General features: G+C 34.7%; 1 protein-coding gene across 6 annotated transcripts in view; it reads left to right on the top strand.

Moving 5' to 3' along the window:
- The window catches only part of LOC106711635 (innexin shaking-B), a 99192-nt gene that overhangs the window by 26795 nt on the left and 49668 nt on the right, over positions 1–22729 (top strand). For 3 of the 6 annotated variants that reach the window (XM_014503998.2, XM_014504000.2, XM_014503999.2), the window contains exon 1: positions 20645–20964. Coding sequence is in view for 3 of the 6 variants with exons in the window: in XM_045686454.1 (XP_045542410.1) it covers positions 508–572; positions 10389–10554; positions 12667–12803; positions 13327–13492 (534 nt within the window). In the remaining 3 variants the exon portion in view is untranslated. Of the gene's footprint in view, positions 1–420; positions 573–10388; positions 10585–12666; positions 12804–13326; positions 13493–20644; positions 20965–22729 lie in introns of those variants that run through there. The other 3 variants (XM_045686454.1, XM_045686455.1, XM_014503997.2) reach the window with 2 other exon arrangements.

Here is a 22729-nt window from a genome sequence, read left to right as displayed (position 1 = left end):
AAAATGACAGCACGTCCCCAAGTTTCTAATTTAACGATTAACGGACTTATATTAACGGAAGTTGAGTTTAACGGAAGTTAACAAAAGCGTTAACACTTTTTGAAGTTAACTTAAAAGTTAATCCGTTAAGGAAAATGTTAACTTCGTTAATTAACGATTAACGGATTAACGAGTTAATGCCCAGCTCTGTCTATTTACACTGATTAACACCATTTCTTGTCTTTGGTGTTAACTTATCTGTATAATTAGTAAATTAAGTAATGCAGACATCTTAAGGATCTTAATAGCAATTTGGATATTTATTGGAAATTGGCATTAAAAATACCGTTTTGATATATTTTTGCAGATCGTTATTCTTAAGAAAATTATTCTAAATATATATATATATTTGTAGATTTGTTAATATTATCCTGTCTTCAGTTGTTCTAGGGGGCCGTTAGATGGCACCGCACGCACTCCGGCCGGGTGCGATTAGGCGCTAGGTGCCAGTCGCGCGCCGACCACCCGATGGGCAAGACGTCCGGAGGACGTCCTGACGCTGGAGTCCGTGCACTTAGAATAAATAATCGCAGGTAGTCGCATGAATAAAAAGATCTTTTCAAAATTCATTACATACTGCAAAAATGCTAAACTAAGCATGCCATGCTAAAGGTTACTTGTAAAATATTTTATCACTTCAAATTGCTTATAGTAATTGCTTATTGAAACTTTTTCTAACAGATAAAAAATGCACAATAAGTATAACTAATGTATATTTGCTTTCAATAACAAAAAAAGTAGACATCAAAACCTTAAATTGCTAACAAGAATTTGTCGCGCATGCAAAGTAACAAATAGAGAGAGATTATGATATGAACTGACAACGGTTACCAACTTTGTTTCAGAGTGAAACACATTGGCTAAAGATAGATAACATTATCGACGAAATTATAAGAAAGTGTCAAAGATAGCTCTGTGATATAAAATCAAAGAATCAAAATCCTACAGAACAATGCGACTACAATATGTTAAAATTATAAAACTCAAAGTAACAATTACGAACGGAGTATTCATATGTCAAGCAAAAATAATGAATTCGAGTCAATACGTTATTGTTTGAATCGAATTTTTATAATAAATTGATCATATTTGTATAGTATTTTACTGTAAATTTAATGTCCATTGCGGCATCACAGTTAATAGCCGTGGCTCTGATCTACTGCCACAGCAATGCATCAAGTGCAATGGTGCAGAACACGCTATCGGATCAATGGCCTCACAAATCACACGAAATCTCCATATTTAACGGTAAATCAACGAAGTTGAATGCTGAAAAACTAGTTTGGATCTTTATTAATTTTTTCACCAAATTGAATGATTATTTTTCATTATGATTCTTATTTAAAAGAAATCATATACAATAGTATTTTAAAACTAGCTGTCGCTAGCAACTCCGTCCGCGCGCAGTTAAAAAAAACTTAATAGCGGTATGAAAAATAGATGTTGTCCGATTCTCAGACCTACCCAATATGCACACAAAATTTCATGAGAATCGGGAAATCCGTTTCGGAGGAGTTTAACCACAAGCACCGCGACACGAGAATTTTATATCTATATATATAAAAGAAAGTTGTGTTAGTTACACCATTTATAACTCAAGAACGGCTGAATCGATTTGACTGAAAATTGGTGGACAGATAGCTTAGAACCAGGAAACGGACATAGGATAATTTTTACCCCGTTTTCTATTTTTTTATTCCGCGCGGACGGAGTCGCGGGTAAAAGCTAGTACTAGATAAATATAAATTCGTTTAATCTGGTTCCAAATTCAAATTATTCAAAAAAAGAAAATCTATTGAACGATGTTGAATAAATTATCTTAATGGTTTTAATTCGTAAGTTTACAGAACGTATGGGATGTGATAGTTATCTAAAGCTCGTCGTACACAAAGCAAAGTAAATTTTCGAAACCCGGCGATTTTAGTCGCTTAGCGACTTACTCAATTCAATGTCATAGAGTCTTTTACATCGGCAGGTACATCGTCTCTGACATATCGTTATATATTCGCCACCTGTTGCTCGCGACCTGTTTGACAAAATCGTCCTGAGAAAAGTCGCTGTGTTTTTCAAGACGGTGCAGCAAATATATATAGTGGACATGTAGTAGCTGAATCTGTAATGACCGAATAGACGAGTCTCGTCGACGATTCAATTCAGTTCGCGATGCTATAATATGAGTCTCGAAGATTTTTGGTTACATTGTGTACGAAAGGCTTAACTATCCATAATGAGTATTACGATTGTAAATGAACCGAGATTTGTTTAATAAAGCGGCTCCACGCAGTTGTTGTTCCTTCAATCTACGCTTTTAACTCGTGGGAAGCATTGAGCGGCTACGTGTTTATTTATTTAACAAAGGTCTTTAACCTAATCTTATGAATGGTCTTTTCAAAGATTTTTGTTTATTCTTTTTAGTTTCTCCGTTTTTCAACGTCCGGTTTAGATTCAATCCTAAAGTGTTTTATAAATGCTCTTTAATAAAAAATAATATTACTCTATCCCTATTTCATTATAGGAGTTTAGGACTAATAAATTAAATTCCTTTTAGACTTGATTATCTGTCCATCTTGAGAGTTATCTACACAGCGTAGACCTTTTTTCCTACCTATTTTCATAACACTTAAGTTCCGTTGCCCCCCTTTCCATTCTTTCTTCATTCCAAACATCAAAATAGTAGTTCTGTACGTGTATTTGGCACAGTTTAAAAGGTTTTTTTAATGAATCATTGATTCTTTGTAAATCAATTTAAATAAAATTTATTCAAACAAAGCTATATTGAAGTTTTTTTAATTGAGCAATGAATTTTAAAACGAGCATTATGTAAGTGGATTCAAGAGGCCATTTGTCAATGTTTAATCGTCCGTCTGGAAACCGTCCAACTGTTGTTATTCGATGAAACCACGAAATTAATAAGATCACATATTTACTCGTTTCAATGGATTTTTTATAATCTCCGATGACGTTTTTATATGAATTTATTGTTGAAATAAGATTAGAAATAAAAAGGAAGTTGTATTTTTAGTTGATCTATATATTTAAACTAATGACTTTACAAGTCTTTTATTAGACTGCAAAACTTGTGTGATGAAGTCTCTTCCGTATACTAAGTCTTGATGTGAAGATGCAGCTATCCCTTTCGTTAGTATTGTTCAGTTATTCAGAACAAAAATTAAATTTAAATGATCAAATTACCAAGGATTTTTTGATAAAATCGTTGGCGTAAAATGATTTACATTTATTTTAAGTAAATACATTCATTTTAAAATAGATTGTTCAGGAACATTATCATGGTCTATTCTATGTACAATACTTGCACTACAATATTTTAATCTATGGTTGTTGTTTACAAATGATATTGGATTTTATTGTCTACAGTCCTTTATAATATTTTCACACAGAATATCTATACTTTAGGGTGAATAGGGAAGACAAGCGTTAAGTGGAATTAATTCCGCGTTTCCTCTGATGAGTGTGCCAGAGGCCTAATTTTAGTACTCTTTCCTTTCCCACCCTTTTCTTATAAAGAAAAGATGGGAAGAAGAAGTGGATTTCATGGAAGAGGGGATGCATAGGAAGGGGAAATATTCTCATTTTGTGCATCTCCTCCTTTATTGATTGAGGGTAGGCAACACATCTGCAATTGCGGATGTGTATGGGCAGCGGTCGCTTTGCCATTTCGGCGAATTCATGTGGCCGCTGCTCGTTTGTCATCTTGTAATATATAATATAAATATTATTTATATGTTTAAAAAGAAAAATATAACGCTATAAATAATATATTGTGTCACTGAATAAATTAAATTTTATCAACATTCGTTTCAATAATAGTATTTCCAACTTCGCAATGACCGGGCTTAGTATTAATTAAGTTTCGTGATAACGGAGCAGCGCTGTGAGATTTTGGAATTTATTACGTCTGTAAAACGGGTAAGGCGATGAAATCAAATCGATTAGTTGCAGCGTTTCATTTAATTCCTCCAGCCTGCCGTACTCTACTGTACAATGCTGTACAATGCTGTACAGTGCTGTACTCGTGATATATCACCCGAGCAATCCGCAGCGTCGACTGAATGGCCCAGCGAGACAGTACGAACCATTGTTAAGCATCTATAAATTTGCTATGTCTAGACCACTTTACGTACTTTCGGATTAAATTGTGGAATCTTTTTTTCTTTAGATTTTTTTCGTGCACTTCTATTGCAGGGTATTTTACGTATTCAGAACTTCACACTTTACTTGCAAATCGTTCTCTGATTACCTTGCTCTTGCCAAGATGTATGGATAAAAAAATATTGAGTGCAGGACCGTGATTTGTAATCTCTACGTACTCCATAGAGTTATGCGCGTGAACATAAAATCTACACATAAATAACTTTTCAAATCCATTTCATTCAACGTATTACAATATAAACTTGGTCAAGTTCATATTTACCATCATCCTCAGTCTATTAAAATCTTGTAACAAATTTAAACTCTTCATACATTCATTATGTCGGCAGATGCGCGTCTATGTTCAGCGTTCGTCTAAACAAGACACCTTTTGGTTTTCATTCAATGTTAGCGTTAGTTCACAGAACGCGGGAAAGAGACGCGTTTTCCGCGCCCTCCCGCGTTCAAATTCCCGCCTAAAATTGACCAGTGTTTGTTTTTAAACCGGAGAGCAATTACGCGCCAAACGAGTGAGCTTTTTATTTCTTTTTGTCTGTGTAAAGTAGTTTAGTTCTGTGGCTTTTTTCGTATGATTTATGTGCTGCATGTTTATTCAGTTTCAATCGGAACTTGGTGAAATTTGTTTACAGGTTTTTTTATGTCTTATTTTATTTTGAAATGGCTTCCGCTTGTTATTTTTAATATTGTGACGTTATTTTGCTTCTTCATAATATTATTCCTTTCAATAAAAATAATATATAATAGTAACTATGAATAATTCCTTTTTTTATTTATTTATTTATTTATTTCTAGGAAGACCAACAGCCATTTTAACAAAGTAGGTAAGACAGTAATTAATACAAACATAGCCAATAATAGGTCCTCACAAATAGAAACAATTTAAACAATTCTTTTGCGCGAACAGAAATATAAAAATACAAACAAAAAGTCAAAAGAAAAGCACAAGAAACTACAAAGATTACTAAAAAGAAAAACTTGATCTAGTTTAATTATTATAGTTTACAGTTTGTTCTTAATGAAAAAGTTTCGATAGAATACCTGTTTTACAGAGTTAGTTGTGGAATTAAAAATATCTAAACTAGAACTTTTAGAGTAACTGTTAATAAGAAAGCCAGCGCGCCACATAAATGAATTTTGACGATAGTTAGAAGATGCCATAGGGAGATGGATAGGAGTGTGGTGACGTGCTGATTTCTTTGGTACAATAAATGATACATTGGTGAGAAGAGAGGGACAGTCAATACTACCATTTATAATGTTTACCATGAAGGTTATGTCTGCTACTTCGCGTCGAACAACAAGAGGGAGAATATGAAATTTACTACATAAATTTAGATAATCTTGTGAACGATAATTATAATTTAACCGGAAGCATAAATATTTAATAAACTTTTTTTGAATATTTTCAATTCGGGAGATGTATATGTTATATCGCGGGTTCCATACTTGACTGGCGTACTCGAGTATGCTGCGTACATAAGAACAGTACAATATCTTATAGGTCTTCGCTTTCTTGAAGCTATGTGACGTACGCATTACGAATCCTAGAGCGTTATATGCTTTGGATATGATGGCCTCAATATGATCATCGAACAATAATTTGTGGTCATGAATAACACCTAAATCTCTAACTTGGAGACATCTTTGCAACCTTGTCTGTTTAATTGTGTAATCAAATGAGATCGGGTTAATTTTCCTGCCGTATGTTACAACCATACACTTCGAGGGATTCAAGTCTAGTTTATTTTGGATACAGTAATCGCTAAGGCGATTTAAATCTGATTGCAGTGCAATGGCGTCGTCAAATGTTGAAACACAAGAAAATATTTTCATGTCATCTGCGAAACAAAGAAGATGTGAATAATGGAAACATTTATCGATGTCGTTGACAAAGATTAGGAACAGTAGAGGCCCGAGCAAAGAGCCCTGTGCTATACCGCTAGGCAATGGTATCCAGCTAGAAACATAGTTATTTATGACAATGGCCTGCGAGCGATTAGATATATACGACGAAAACCATCTAAGGAGGTCTCCACGTATGCCTATCAGTTGTAGCTTGTATAGCAACACCTTATGGTCAATTCGATCGAAGCATTTGCTATAATCAGTGTAAACCACATCGACTTGCTTTCCTTTGTCCATCGCTCCAGTTATGAAGTCATTAAGGATGACGAGATTGGAGGTGGTGGACCGACCTCGAAGGAACCCATGCTGGACGCTACTAAATGAATGTTTTAAAGCTGCGTATAGCTGATTGTATATTATTTTTTCAAGTACTTTAGCAAGTACACACAATTTTGAAACTGGTCTGTAATTGGTCACATCGGTTCTCGAACCTTTTTTATGAACAGGCGTAACATATGCACGTTTCCACAATGTTGGGAAAGTACATTGAGACAAGGATTTTTGAAATAACAGCGTAACCGGGACAGACAAAGATTCGGCACAGTTAATCAAAAATATTGGCGGCAAATGGTCCGGGCCGGCAGATTTAGTGATGTCTAACGATTTTAGGTATTTCTTTACCGCAGCGTATTGTACTTCGATAGTAGCGATATCAGACAACGGATCGCAAGCAATGTTTTGGCGACGTGCATCAAAACATGCTTGTGGCGCTTGAGAGTATGTTGAATTGAAGTAATTCGAGAATAAGTTACACACTTCGATGCCGTTTGATGCCACTAGGTCGCCATAGTAGACCGACTCGGGGATTCTTGTTTGTGCTTTTTTCGTTTTAACGTATGTCCAGAAGTATTTAGGGTTTTTCTTAATAGACTCCTCTACAGTATTGATGTACTTGTCATAACACTCTGTCTCTAATTTCTTTACCCTATCCCTAAGTAGCTTATACGTTTCGTAATCGGACCTGTTATTATATTTTTTAAATTTCTTGAAGTATTTGTGTTTCTCTTTAATACATTTTTTAAGTGCCGGGGTGTAATGGGCAGGAAATGATTTACTTTCATGTACAATAGTCTTAGGAATATACTTGTCTATTAAGTTATTAATAATTGAATAAAAGCGATCAAAACATTCGTCTACGTCAGTTGAGGAAAGTTCGTTATACCAATTGACATTTGAGATTTCTTCATTAATTGTGTCGTATTTTCCCTTATTGAATAGATATTTGAATCTTGGGGCAGGCTTTAATATAGGCACATCAATGGTCGGCACGTAGCAAATGATGGCCTTGTGATGAGGATCAATGGGAACTAAAGGTTCGTCACACTCTGCGACCTCAACAAACTGATTTGCTAGGACGAGGTCCAATAATCTTCCGTGCATGTTGTGTACATGATTGTACTGGGCTACGCCTACCGTACTCATCGTATCGAGCAGGGCGCACTCGTTTGCGCCGCTCGCGTGGCCGGTCAGCAGAGCGCCCTTCTCGCCGTCCTCGCTGCGCCATATAATGCCGCTTAAGTTAAAATCTCCCAAAATAATAAATTTGTTATTTACGTTATTAAACATAGTTTGTTCTAATTTTTCCAAAAAATTATTTAACTGACAAGAAAATGATAGTCCGAAGTTTTGCGAACATAGATACAAAACACAAATATTAATGTTATAACATAGTTTACCGTCTGCATTTTTAATAGGCAATGTTATCCACAAGTCCTCCGCCGACGAAGCATAGTGCGGTTGCAGAGAGGCGGCGAGATCCCTGCGCGCGGCGATGAGCACCCCGCCCCCGCGCGTCTGCCCAGTGATCGCATACTCCCTGTCTCGTCGCCATACTAAGTACCGATTGTCGAAAAGTTCAGAATCACTAACACCGTCGATTAACCATGTCTCCGTTAAGACTATAATATCATAGGCAAATAAACATAGGTTTCTATAAAAAATATGAGTCTTTGAACGAAGTCCACGAACATTTTGATAATAAATATTTAATTTAGCCGCATTATTGTAAACAATCGTTTCATTAGCCATTGTTTCTGTGTGATATTAATGTCATTCCAAGTGGCAATACAAAACGGAGAAAAGGAAAAATATTAATAAAAAGTGACGACAGCGAGACTAGTTCATTTACGAAGTAGCAGCGACTGACCATTAACTGCAATAGTTGTAAACGAGAGCGGTTAGCAATATAAAAGTTAAACACGGAAGCGAGCGAAATGTCTAACCTCTCTTTCTCACGTGATAATTGTATACGTAAAATAAAGTTAGTGAGCGAAATGAATGGTAAATACGCACAGTGATTGATTACATAAAATGATTGAATTTGTAATGCGACGGCGCAACGTAAAATTTTAACAAAACATGCTCCCGGTTCGGAATTAATACCCACAAACATAATCGACATTTTTCGTATCTTTAATATGAAGGCAAACAAGACAAATAGAAGAACAACACGACTTACGACCTTAATACTTATGTAATAAGGCATAAAATTGCAAATCAAATTATTTTGTTTAAATCGTTGTCTTTCAGTATAGTAAACACAGGGCTAGTATCGTTCTTTCTGACGTGAATCTTACAGTATTTTACCCAAACGTATTTGTAGCCCTTCTCAAAGCAAAGTCGCTTCGTTTTAGTAAGTAGGGCTTTGTGATGCGGCGTGAGATGGTCATTTATGAAGATCCGTTGTTTATCACCCTCGAAACCGATATCTTTCGCATACAAATCCTTGTTGGCCCGCGCCGCGGCGGCGAACTCCTCTTTAACATAGCGATTCACAAAGGTGACAATAATAGATTTAGCACTCCCAGAGAAAGACGGAACACGGGCAATGTAGTTTATTTGAGATTTATTAAACGAAAAACCGATCTTCTGCTGTATTAATTCAATCAAAGAAAAGAGGTTCTCGTCTTTCTTTAAGGGCACTCCTTTGATTTCGATATTGTTGAGTCGCGACCACTGCTCCTTGTTGGTTAGTTCGGTTTTTAAGTTAGAAATTTCTAACTGGGCTGATTCAAGGGCGACTCGTAATGGCACAAGTTCCGCAACACTCCGCTCGACTACTGTAATCCTGGATTCACATGATGTTATTTTTTCATGATTGAATTCCAATGACAATTTTAAGTCGGCAATATCTTTTTTTATGGTCTTCACGTCGTCCGCGAGGGAATGAATGAATTTAAATTGCGCCTTCAAGTCGCGGATCTCGCTGAGGACCACTTCGATGGACGCAACCCCGATGTTGGTATTTGGCGGAGATGCAGCCAAGGCGGGCGCCGACGAAGCTGAGGCAGGGCTGCGGCACTGAGGACATCTCCAGGCGGCCCTGCGATCGGCGCCCAGCTTCCTGTAGCCCGCCTCAGTGATGCTCGCGCAGCCGAAGCACAGTTCTTTATTGCACCATCCACATTTGACACAGTCACTCACCACCGACTTGCATAGTGAACAATGCATTATTGGAATATTATCTTTTCTACGTTTGACTTAGGGTAGTTACGCACGAGCGTATCGTTAGGCGTTTCGCGACTGCAACTAAATTCTTGCAACTAAATTAAAAAAAATGTACATTACAATTATCTATGGAATACAAATATTTATAATCCAAATGCAAGTGTTTCAAATTTCATACATACATACATTTTGGTTAATGTTTGTTTATTTAAGTACTATTCATGAAATTCTATATAAAGATTATCTAATTATGTATAAGTTTTAACAAAACGCCAAAGTTAACCGATGTATCTGTTGTCGACCGTTCCAAGAATTCTACCAACTTGCGACACTCTATTTTAGTCGTACACAGACACAAAGTTAAGACATCTAGAACGTAATATGCATCGAGAATTTAAATTGATTTAATTAATACGGAACTGTAATTATTTAAATCTTTCCGTTGGAATATTTATATTCCTATTTTTTTTAAATCTACTACATCTTACAATCTATAAGCTTTTCGTCTTCAACGACCACAAGATGTCGTTGTAGTCTACTTTGATACTTAAGACTTTTCCAAGGCTACATACCCACAAAGGGATTAGTCGAGTCATGATTAAAGATTACCTATAAGTAACGGTGGCAATTGTCTATTGCTACTGATTGTGTTCCCACTTGCTACAAAATTGTGGTGGACACATAATGACGCATTCCAAGATGTTGATTGGCCACTAAGGGAGTACCTTAAAATATGATAAAATACGAAAATAATGTATTGACTTTGTGTCTGGTAGTAAGATGTGTTCTATTGTTTCTTGTGTTTAAAATTGTCGTTGTTGTCGTAGGGAGTCGGGCGTGTCGTGGGGTCGCCGCGGGTGGGGCGCGCGTGGTGGGGCGCGCGGGCCGGGCAGCGCGGGCGTCGCGGGCGCGGGCAGGCGGCGCGAGCGCGGGGGGCAGCCGCGCAGGCCCATGGACATCCTCACCAGCATCTACGCGCTGCTCTCCGGCGGGGTGAGACGCAACCCACCACACCACCAAGATGTAACCACATGCCTCACTACGTAGATAGACTTTGGCAGTGACAGTAGATAGCAAGAAAATCCTCACATTTATGTCCTATGTCTTCAATTAATCTAAAATATTGAATTAAAATTATGTCAGCTATCTATCACGTTTCATAATGAAATAATATTAGAAGCTCGAATCTGGCTATTAAATGAATGTATACTCAAACAAAAACTAGCCAAATGCGATTATAGTAGATGCTTTTTGTAGGCTTAATCATCCATTTTTATAAAAAAAAACAAAATTTGACTGTTCTAAATTATTTCACTGACATCAGCGTAGTTCATCGCGATGGATATTACTTGAGTATTCATAAATAATATTAGCGTAGCCTATTCATCGGATTTTCATTGGGTAACGACGTAATATTTAACGTCCAATACTGAATCTCATCTGTAGCCATTCCGAAAAAAACATTACTTAACATTTCACATGGTTATTTCAAACAGAAATAGCTCCGCTTAACCTGACTAAAAAATAGCTAGTAGTTACAATTGTCTAGCTACTTGTCTAGTTAGTCAAAATGTGCTATTTAACAGAGATAATATTTTATCATTGCACTGTACCATTATTGTTTGGATTAGATGTCATTGCAATCGATATGATTTTGCTTGAATATTGGTAGCACTGCTAGTAGTAGAAAAAAAAAATTATAATAAATATTTGAATCTATTCATTCTTATATTAATTGATGTAACTTAACAAAAAAATCGAGCCTTAAGGTAAACGTCTTGATGTTGTGGTTTAACTTATATTTAGCTTTAAATTGTGTATTTCTATTAAGTTATAAGGCAACATAACGAATCTAAGTACTATAATTTAACTAACTTAATTTTTTATCTTTCAAGTTATAGTCTTATCTCTTAAGTAATCTTAGTAATTTAATATTTATGAATATTTGAATACTTGACTGAAGTCAATACCTATAAAACTTTTTCAATTGATTTTTAAAAATTTTTCATAGAGAATCCATTAGTTGATTCGTTGTTTGAATATCAAATACTTTTATGCAGATTGTTTTTTAATTTTTGGCAGAATGTCAAAAGTTTTTTCATCTTTTTTTCTGTGAAAAATTAGCATCGAGTGCAACTATTGCATCAATAAACAATTGACATGCGGCTTTCAACAGAAGTATATACATATAAAGTAATTAATAATGTTTTGATGGCAAATAACTGCTTATGCAAGACCTCTATAGTATCAGTGACTAGTATCTGAAAAATCTCAAACTAATACAAATTTAATTTAAGGCAGAACTTACTCGATTTGATGTTTATTTAATGCTAAATTTCTAAACAATGATTTCTTTTAATGAATGTCAAAGTATCTTAAGGTTCAATAATTCTAAACTGGTTTCTTATCTGTGTATTCAAACTCATTGAACCTTAGCGGAATTATTTCCTCAGCAATAAATCTGGTCATTTTTCCTCATTCTACTTCCGCTGTTCTAAGTTATTTATGATCTTTATCTTTGAATGCGAGACGCATGTCCTCATTACCCTCCTATACCCCACGATATACTTCTTTAACTTGACAATTTCTGTCCCTATTATGTGACCTTTGTAAATTATAAGGAAATGTTTTAAGGAACTGGTCAATTTGTCGCATGCGTTTCTTTAAATTATAACTAACTTCTTAAAATTAATCATGATAGAAAGAGGCTAAAATGATCAAAATTAAGTGCTCTACATCCCTTCATAACCCTTTTGAAGGCACTATATCATTTTGTGTCCTAAGTCGCGTTCATGCCCTACATTTCGAGCAAACTTATGTAAAGTAAGGAAAAAACCTTAGAATTTTATTGAATTAATGAGTTTATTGACCCGAGTCGTGATGTCAATAGTCAGTAATATTCAATATAGGTATGATAGTAAAATGTTTCCAAAGTTCTTATACTTACTATTAATTGTTTTTTTTAAATAATGTTTAACGCCATCTTTATTCTATAAAGGTGAACTACATCAAAAATACTGTGACAGCATCATCTGTCAATTATAAAGGTATGCTTGAAAAAATATTATAATAAAGCCTAGAAATCAATAGATTTGTGATTTACAGCAAGGAGTCAACCCTAAAATTGACTCGGTGGCATTCCGTCTGCATTGCGGAGCGACCACGGCAGCGTTGCTTGCCGCGAGCGCTGCGCTCACCACGCGCCATCTTGTGGGCAACCCTATAGATTGTATACACACAAGGTTTGTAGCAACGCGGGTCTCTTCTTATTTTTTCAGATGCATCATAGATGGCGCGGTTTTTTATTATAATTTTTTATTTCTCTTGAAAGTTTACAGTTCGGTTGACATTAAATTCTGGAATGTGTTGAGTAACATCTCGATTTTTGTATTAAATGTAAAGAAAATTAAAATTTAAAACATGTATTACTCGTTATAACGCAATATATAGGTCAAATATTTCATAATGTTTCGACTAAAAGCGCCTTCCCCGAGGTGTTATAGATTCTATGCTGTTATAGATGGCTTAGACGATAAAGGCATCAAGGCAAGTAACAAGCTGTATATCGCTCACTGACTGACCGTGGGTTTCTGAGACCTACATCTCTGAATAAAACATATCGTCATCCTTGTCATTATCATTGACAAAAAAGAGACCGAGAAAGAGACAGAAACCCATAATGAGGTAATCAGTGACAACTTTCGATATCTAGTCTACTAGTCGATAAAACAATGACCAAAAATGATTTAGTATGCGTTCCTACAGAGATATTCCTGAAGACGTGCTGAACACGTACTGCTGGATCCACTCGACGTTCACAGTAGCTGGCGAGGCGGCGGGCGGGGCGTACCCGGGCGTGCGGAGTGCGGGCTCGGCGCCGCGCCGCTACGGCAAGTACTACCAGTGGGTCGCCTTCACGTTGTTCTTTCAGGTAAGTTACTATCTAGGTCTTTCGCATATTATATTATGATTAGTAAAGTTGTGTTACGTTAGGTTTTTAGATAAGGTAAGTATTTATCTTACAATAATGAACAACTTACAAAAAATTAAGTCTTAAGAGCTTTACTAAAAAAATGGACTTGGTAAACAAAATAAGTTCTACGAGCTACGACGTAGCAGTGTAAGACGTTTTGTAACTCTACTTTTAAGTTACTTTTCTTAAATGATGACTAATCTAGAACCTTACCTAAAGTAAGAAAATACCTGTAGATAAATAATAATGTGGAAAGATCAGACTTTTAAGCTCTACCATAAAAGTTTTTGCACAAAGAAAAAGATCGATTAATTTCACTTGTACGCGTTATTCAGTGCGTTTGTTTGTGTTACAACTTCTTCTTGGGATCAAGACTGTGAAAAGAATTATTGCAGATATTGTACTGAAAACCCGTAGTATTTTGTTACTAAAGGATAAGAAATTGAAAGATTGAGTGAAATAAACGCACAGTTTACTAGAACATATCTTTGTCGAATTGATATAAGATTGGGGATTTCTTATTTGTAAAGTTTGAGGAATGAAATACAAAAAATGTAGTGAGTTTATAAAAATCATCTGAATTTTGTCATCTTAAATAAAAAAAAAAAATTATAAACCGTGCTGTTTTTATGAAACTTCAATTGTTTGTTTTTTTTTATTCCTAAAAGATCAATCTCTTTATTTAAATAAGTATTCGATTACCGTTTATCGTATTTGTTTCTGGAACTAGTTTTATTCTCGAGTTTGTATTAAGTTCCGAACTAGATAGAGTTAAGTGAACTTTTTACTTATAAACTGCACTTTAACTTAATGCAAATACAGATTTCTTTTAGTTTAGTATCTAGATTTATTTTTCGTCTCAAGTACAATCTAAATATGTACTTTATGTTTCTTTACACTATAATATTGTAAGTGATTTTGTCTTGGAAATAGGTTAATAAATCTATATTATAGATGACATATCAAAACTCGAATAAAATCTTCTTCTGGGGTCTTCGTAAAGTTGTTTTGAAAGTTCGAGAATTAATCCCGAATACGCGGATTCTATCCACGATTTCCCGACCACTCGACTATTGCGGCTAAGTATGTACGCACATAAAGTAAAAACAGATGTAACATTACGTCCGTCCAAATATATAACTCGCCGTATCCATGACTAACGTTCAAATGTAACTGGGATGCATTTCAAGGGTTACGCATCATCTTCCTCTTTATAACCTTTGTACTCCGCGCACCTCTCCCATCTTTTTACTGAACAAGCTTGTACTAAATGTGATTCATGTCAGGAGATTTTCTTAATAAACTTATTCATTCATCATTCCAAGTATTTACAGTAAAGTACAGTTCAAATGAATTATATATTTCCGGGAAGAAATGTTTAGTGGAAATTTAGTTCGAAAACAAATCGTTCAAATAGATTCATGCTTCAATATAATGGATACAGATTAAGATTATTTACATTATTTATTTTAATAACTCTATTGTTATGTACTTCGTTCTAGGAAATATTGACTCTCTAAAACACTATATAATGTTAGTACAAAGAATACATTGAACAATTATTGTTTCTCTTTTCCATCGCAAAGCTTAAGAATACTATGACAGAATAAATGTTGTCCAATTAAAAAAATGATTAAAAAAAACAAGTCCAAGATTTAAAAAAAAAACAATAAAACTATTAATTAACTAAATCAAATGGTTGCAACATTCACCTACAATCCATTCACATACTCAGGAGTCACCTTCGAGCGCTTGTTATCGCTGCTTACCCCACTCGCCCACTCCGCAGGGGCGGCGCAGGCACGTAGTATGACGTCAGCACATTGCCTGCCACTCGATGCCACAGTTTTGTAGTTGGATGCCCCTCAATTAACAATACAACCACCTTTTTATAATGTCCATTTTATTCTACCTATACATATGTATAGATATATATGTAGTCAGCCATTTTTGATATATAACATATCAACATTTATGAATACTCTATTTAAAATCAGCAATTAGTTTTTTTTTTTCGCAAAAATTACATTATTCTAAGATAACAAATTTTTTTACCTTATATTTATTAAATAGTAATAGATAATAATTATTAATAGGATTATTATAATAAGGATTACTTAAGTAGGATTAGATTGTGTAGAAAGCGTAGCATGGTTATATCAAATCCCTTAAGTACGTTCAATTGAAATTAATTGCTGCTAAATCTTAATTTGTCTGTTAATTGACGTAAAGTAACGTAACAGTATATATTGATGTTAGTTAAATAAGCGTAGCTAGAGCCCAAAAAGTTACAGGTGTACGGATAGTCTTTTGTCTTGGAGTATTCCTTTTTGCTTCCCAAATATAATAAATTTACTAATTCGTTTATAAAACTGATAAAGTGGCATGAGTGCGAGGTCAGCAATCACTTAGCGCCGCTAATCGCTGATAATGCGTGTCATCCCGCACCACGAGTCGCAGTACTTCATTGGCCTCTCTGTATAGCACGCTATAGTCCACCTATCAACAATTGGCAAGTGAATCAGTTTAAAATTAAAAACAGATAAAGACATAGCTCAAGTAACCTATCGTTCGAAGGTCTCGGAATCATCAAACCACTTATTATTTGCTTGGAAAATATAATTTTTTAATTTTTTTTATAAGTATAAATTTAATCGCCTATGTTCTGTTTTTATTAATATTATTCAGTTAAATAAAGACAAAACATGACATATTTATTTACTGAGTATTTTTGATGTTATCACATTTAAACGGTTCATCAAAGCAATGATGCAATTAAGTCTATTATGGACCTCTAGATTCGTAGCGGCGCTACGCCGTAGCGCGTAGGTGAAAAGCGTATACGACGTTACTAACGAATTAAAAAATCGCTATAAAATAAATTCAAGAGAGAAGAAAATTTTACTTTCACATAATTTAAAAAGGAATTCCCTATGGATAGAATGATTTTGAACGTTTTTACTTGGATTTTATCGGGCGTAATCACAATACTTGAAAAGCTATAAAAATAGCTCTTACACCACAGGATTTTATTGCCTTGTATTTCACATTTTCGCTTTGATGATAAAGTTTAATGGATCTAAAAAACTATAATAGCTAAATATACAACTCATCTACAAGTTTATAAAAATAAACAGTTACTGTTTTTGCTTAACTATTTAAGTAATGAAAAAAAAATATTTCAAAGTAAATTGTCGTTGACCAATTACTATTAGTCGTACTATACCAATCTCAGCAAAAGTAATAAAGGGTTAAACTATTGCCAAGTCATTGGTTTCCTCTCAACTATCATTCGATAATTCACCTGTCTTTCATTAGATTCAGTTTCGTAACAAATGAGCTTCTGAGTGTAAGTAAATAAGTTATTATATTCGTATTAGCAATACATAGCTTAAAGTTATTTCTTAATTGTATAAGTTGATGTTACAATGCAACTTAACACATGAAAGGGTTCGAAGACAGGATAGGAAGAGTTAAATGAAAAACAAAAGTGGATCGAATTTGAAACATGTCTACTGAGTTTAGACGAAACCTGTATATTCTCTCTCCGGCCAATCTGTTGGATGGTACACGTATATTGCATTATTTGTATAAATGGCAACCCTATTAAGATTACTTGTCAACTTTGATGTCGAAGAATGACTGTCTCACGTCGACGTCAAGATATAATCCTCATCAATAAAAGATTTGTTAATTTTTACATATCTAACATATAATATATAATTTTAATATTTCAACTTATATAAAAATCTGTTAATAACTGCAGCAGTATTGCAGATTTCAATTAATTACCGGTTCTCGCTTGCGGCCGCGCTGTGCCGATTTAACGAGTAATATCTAATATTTGGTACGATTTGTGTGCAATTTCACTGAGGTACTGTTTGACTAATTCATTATTTATCATATGCTTTAGTTTAGTTACTGTTCATTAGGATATATGTATGTGATAGGGGAGAGTTTTGTTTGTTTTTAAAGGTTCCAGCTGAAAATTATCGCAGGGGCAGTTAGATCTGTCCCTGCTTTCGATGAGCTGGCATCAATCTGCCACATCATCCTTTGCCATATTAAGTTTGTGATTTATATGTATTTTATGTTTTTTAATGTACGATGTGGGTGGCAATAAATTATAATTTTTAGTTTTTAGTGAATTATGAGTTATTGCCTGGCTAATATGGTAGTATCTAGATTTTCTTTAATATCTCCCTAATAATACTAATATTATAAATGCGAATGTTTAGATGGATGGATGTTTGTTTGAAGGTATCTCCAGAACGGCTCAACGGATCTTTATGAAATTTGGTATACATGTAGAATATGGTCTGGAAGAACACATTGGCTACTTAATAAGTTTTGATTTTAATTTCGTGCGGACAGAATCGCGGGCGAAAGCTAGTAATTTAAACGATTTGAGTGATATTGTAATGTAAGATTATTTGATACATATTCTTTCTTGAAGAGTTATTGATTTTTTATTAACTAGTTTAGAAATTGGTCCTCAAAATGGGTTATTGAAATTTGTATCGAAAAACTGATTATAATAAAATGATAACGTAATTAGTTGACAATAATTTCTATGTAGTGTTGTGGGTGTTGGCGCCAAATCCTAAATCGTGCTTTATTGCCCGCCGACCAGCCGGGCAGCCGGCGTGGCCGCGACTGCTGTACAAAATTACACCTTTTTGGTATATTCTATCAGACAATTTGTGGTCATTTACATATCTATACTAGTACGAGTATTATAATGAAGAAATATTTGTTTGTTTGTTTGTTTGTTTGTTTATATTGAATAGGCTCCAAAACTACTGATACAATTTGAAACATTCTTTCACTGTTGGGAAGCTACATATGTGTGACATTAGTGACATAGACTATATTTATTACTAGATTTTTTTTATTAATTCCACGCAGACAAAGTCACGGGCAAATATTGGTTGCTTGTATATATATAATGTAATATATAAGTATGAATCTATGTGTACCTTGGTCATCGCATTTTGGTGAACGGATAGAACAATTTCGCTAAATCTTTTTGTTATGTTTTAAATCGCCAGGAAAAAGCTATTTTGAAAGAAAAAAAAAAAAAAAAGGCTGAACATTTGAATTTAATATTAATGTTAAGGAAAGGATAACGTCAGTTAGTTTATTAATAAAAATCAGTCCTTTTTTTATAATTTAACACAGCAATCATTACACTTGTAAAATATGCAGGTGAGCTTTAATCCTTCACTCTAATCGTGAGTTTCCTGTTTACTTACTTTGCTGTGGTGTTTGTTCTTTTTGTCAAATAAAAAAAACAAATGATCAATGGACTAAAAAGGTCAGTCTAAAAATTTCCTCGAGCATCCGTCATCCGACAGATGCAGTTTAAGAGCGACCGTTTAACGTTTCATTATTACAGCTTCATTATTTTCAGCTGGTATATAGTTATTTCAGTATGCGGTGGCATGCCAGCCGGGTGTGTCATACCGGATCCTTGTGAATCTCAACTATGTTAATATTCGTGTTGGCGCGGACGTTTGTATTATTTTAATTTATTGTCACCGCGCACGTGGCGGCAAGGTTTTTGGCCGTTGTCATAAGGGTTAGATATTTGGATAAAATATATTTTTTAGCTATAACTAAACCATTTTAATTGATTAGTATATTTCCTGCTTACTTAATACAATATATTTTGTACATAGAGTATCAAAAACTATTGCGGTTTTTGTGGGTTTACAGTAAGGTTTGAATTATGCTTGTATTTTGTACAAGTGCCCCCAATAAAGCCGAAAGAGGGCACACTCAGAGATACTTTTTTCTTTATATATATCAAAGCTTCTCGAAAAATTATTACACAACGACAATTTTTCGACGTGCTTCAGTTGATCACTTGTGCCAATCTCTTTACTGCACGCACCTGGACAAATAGGTTGTCAGACTATAGTCCACATATTCCCAAACTTCACAAATTCTCTTAAACCTCTTAAATTTTACTGGTATCTATGAACCACCAGTTTCTACGTATCTTCTTTAACTTGAAACCCCAAACTTAAATTGAAAGGACCTCATATGAGCCTGGTCCACTTTGGGAACCACTGATATAGTAAGATAAGAGTATTCTGTATCAACTTAATTACCAGTTATAAGGATGTGTTTAACCACATTTTATAATTGTCTTTATACTGCTTTATTTCACGTTAAAAGTGTACTTAAAACAAAAACAATTATTCATATAATGAAACCTTGTTCTCGATTCACAGTCGACACGGAAAAAAAAAGAAATTTCACGAAAAAGCTAATATTTTTGGAGTATTTTATAATCGGTCTTACTGATACCTGATACAACCATCATAGACAAATTCTGATGACATGTTTATGTAAACTGTTAAAGACTAACGTTACAACTGAAATATGAATATTATTATTATGCTCAGCTAAGATTTTTCATTCTAGGAAAGATTAAAAAAGATCAAAACATAAAACATTGTACCAATAAATTTCGTATGACATCGTCTGCTAAGACCGTGCTCTGTCCGATGTTGACGTACAATGGCATGTTTTGACAGCGCATGGCGGTGATTTAAATAAGCGCTTATGAGCTTTTAGTTATAATAAACAAAGTCTAAAAACCATCAAACTTTATTAGTCGTACATCATTGAACAACATAAATATGTCAAAATCGACATTTATCGCAGCAATTCACGATTATGATATCGTGGAATGTGTTGTTTCAATAAATAAAATCGATATTCCCCGCTCGAATATCAAAGTCGATACATTAGATAATCGTAACGGCGAACATGTGTATTGTTGTTGGAGGGGCTCCAGCGTAAGTTACGAGCAGCGCCGCCGCCGCCGCCGCCGACCTCCTTACACAACTTACGCTTGTGTAAACGGCAGCCTGACCGGCCGACGTAACCGACGACAGATTTAAATCGATTTTAATTATGTCTATTGTAGGGCATAAACACAGGAACGCGTTTCATCAGTCGCTGCGTCGGCAACTTCACATGTTATGATGTTAATGTAGGTAGGACGCGTGGACGCGTGCCGCGAACCAACTTAAGTTTATAAATAGAATGCACATCGCTTCTGTGTTTAACGCAAGAAGCTTTCGGAGCGGGGCCGGCGGCGGCCAGTCGACGCGATCGCTCCCGCGCGCCGCTCGCGCTCTCGCGCCAACTCGCGCGACTCCCGCCCAAACTGACAACTACTCAAAAATCGAACGCGATCTATCTTTTTAGTTCTTTTTTCGAATTTGAAACTTTTTAAATCACGCGTTCGTAGTGGCGTCGCGTAGGACTTGTTTATTCGACGAGGAATATTTTAAAAACGAAACGTGTTCATTTGCATTTTTGCAAAAATTAATTGTAAAGTAAAAAAAAAATTCTTTGAAATAATGTGAGTAAATTTCAACGACACGTCAATCCGGATCATCGTTCAACATCAGGTGGGATTAAAGAGAAACGGTGAACTAATTAAAGCTGAGAGCGGTTATGATTCGTCCCGCCAAAATTGACGAGTTATAATGTATCGCTTTTTAGTGAACAAATATTTCAGGCAAAAGCATCAAGCATAATTCAGCCAAATGAGAAGTCGACTCGTTTGACAAATAACTGGTGAATTTAAACAAAACTCGATTTTGGAACGTGTTAAACGTTTCTGCCACTAATCACGGCGCGTAACCGTGTTTCAAAAATAAAACGCCGCCGATTCGAAACCGGAGCATCTCGAAGGTTAATGAGAAAATAAAAAACATGCATTAAATTAGTGTCGGAGCGGTCACAGGCAAACGCTCCTACAGCCGAGCCTGGCTAAACAATGTAACAAGTTTTATATATCCTGAAACTTGATTGAAATTAGCACAGTTTTATATAGGCCGGATATTATAGTTTGTAACATGTTTGTGTTCATTAGAGGCACACAATTACAAGCAGAAACGGCCCAGCATACAATTACTGCGCCGCTCAGTTTGCTAAAGTAATTAATAAGAATATACTCTTGTTCCGTTCATTACAAGGTAAGCAGAGTACACAGTTCAACGTTTTGATACTTTACTTATAAGGCAATGACACTCATACCGTATATTTCACAGTACATTAAAAGTTAACTTTGTCAATTGTGAGATATAAAACTTCTTTCAATACTTACTTCTAAAATCTCACGAGATATGAGCTTTCTAAAATTCTGCTGCAATTTTTACTTGTGCATTATTTTTCTGTACAGTCAAAATAAAAATTACGGTAATGTCCAAGCAAAAAGTTTTATTACGAACGAAATTTTGTTTTTATTTTTTAGAGCAAACAACGCGCCTTAGGAAACCTTAGTAACGTATCATCAAAATCTACGTTGAAAAATATACATTGATTTTTATTGTAGAAGATAATGTATAGTTCAATTTATTTAGGATGTATGAATTTGTTGTGAGACAGCAGCACAGGCCTGTACAGTGAGTTTGGACAGTGTTGACCCACATCCGACCAACTCGGCCGGTCTAACACAATGTACAGATGCGAACACTAATAGTTCTTTTCACCTTTGTTATATTATATATCTTTAATATTACATTAAAAGAGTAATACTTGAATTTTTAAGGTGAGTTTCCATTGCGATATATTTGTACCAAATAAATAAGACAATATGATTTAGACATGTTTCAAAGCAGTGGATAACCAGGGTTAATATGTGATAGCGTTGGCAAAACTATAAAAGACAAGAAATACTTTATGAGGAAATATAGATATTGAAAATAATATCGCTGATATAATTACCATAGATAATATAGAGTTTTATCCAATTGATATATGAAGATAACATTTTTAGAAATTAAATAAGACATAAAGCTATAAAATGTTTAATAATATTTATGTTAATTTTTTACATCCTTTGATGTACGTTTTGTAAGATAAAACATAATTATTTAGAGCGCTATAATAAAATGAAACGTTGCTGAGATATGAAAAACTAGACACGGACTCGTTTTATTATCTTAACACTCGTCGAAATAATGTTTATAACTCTATCCGCAATTTATATCCACAATATTTGTATGTTCGCTATAAACTATGCCTTGCCGTGTCTGTTACTTTGTAACATTACTTAAATTAGTTTTTTTTTCATATCACTGGATTCTATCGATCGTAATTGTTATTTTAATTATTTCAAAACTAGCCGTCGGCCGCGACTCCGTCCGCGGGGAAATAAAAAAAAAACAT

This window comes from Papilio machaon, chromosome 3, assembly GCF_912999745.1.
Source record: "Papilio machaon chromosome 3, ilPapMach1.1, whole genome shotgun sequence".
In the NCBI taxonomy this organism is placed as follows: domain Eukaryota; kingdom Metazoa; phylum Arthropoda; class Insecta; order Lepidoptera; family Papilionidae; genus Papilio; species Papilio machaon.
The sequence above is the reverse complement of the archived record's forward strand: the minus strand, read 5'-3'. Positions and strand labels throughout refer to the sequence as shown.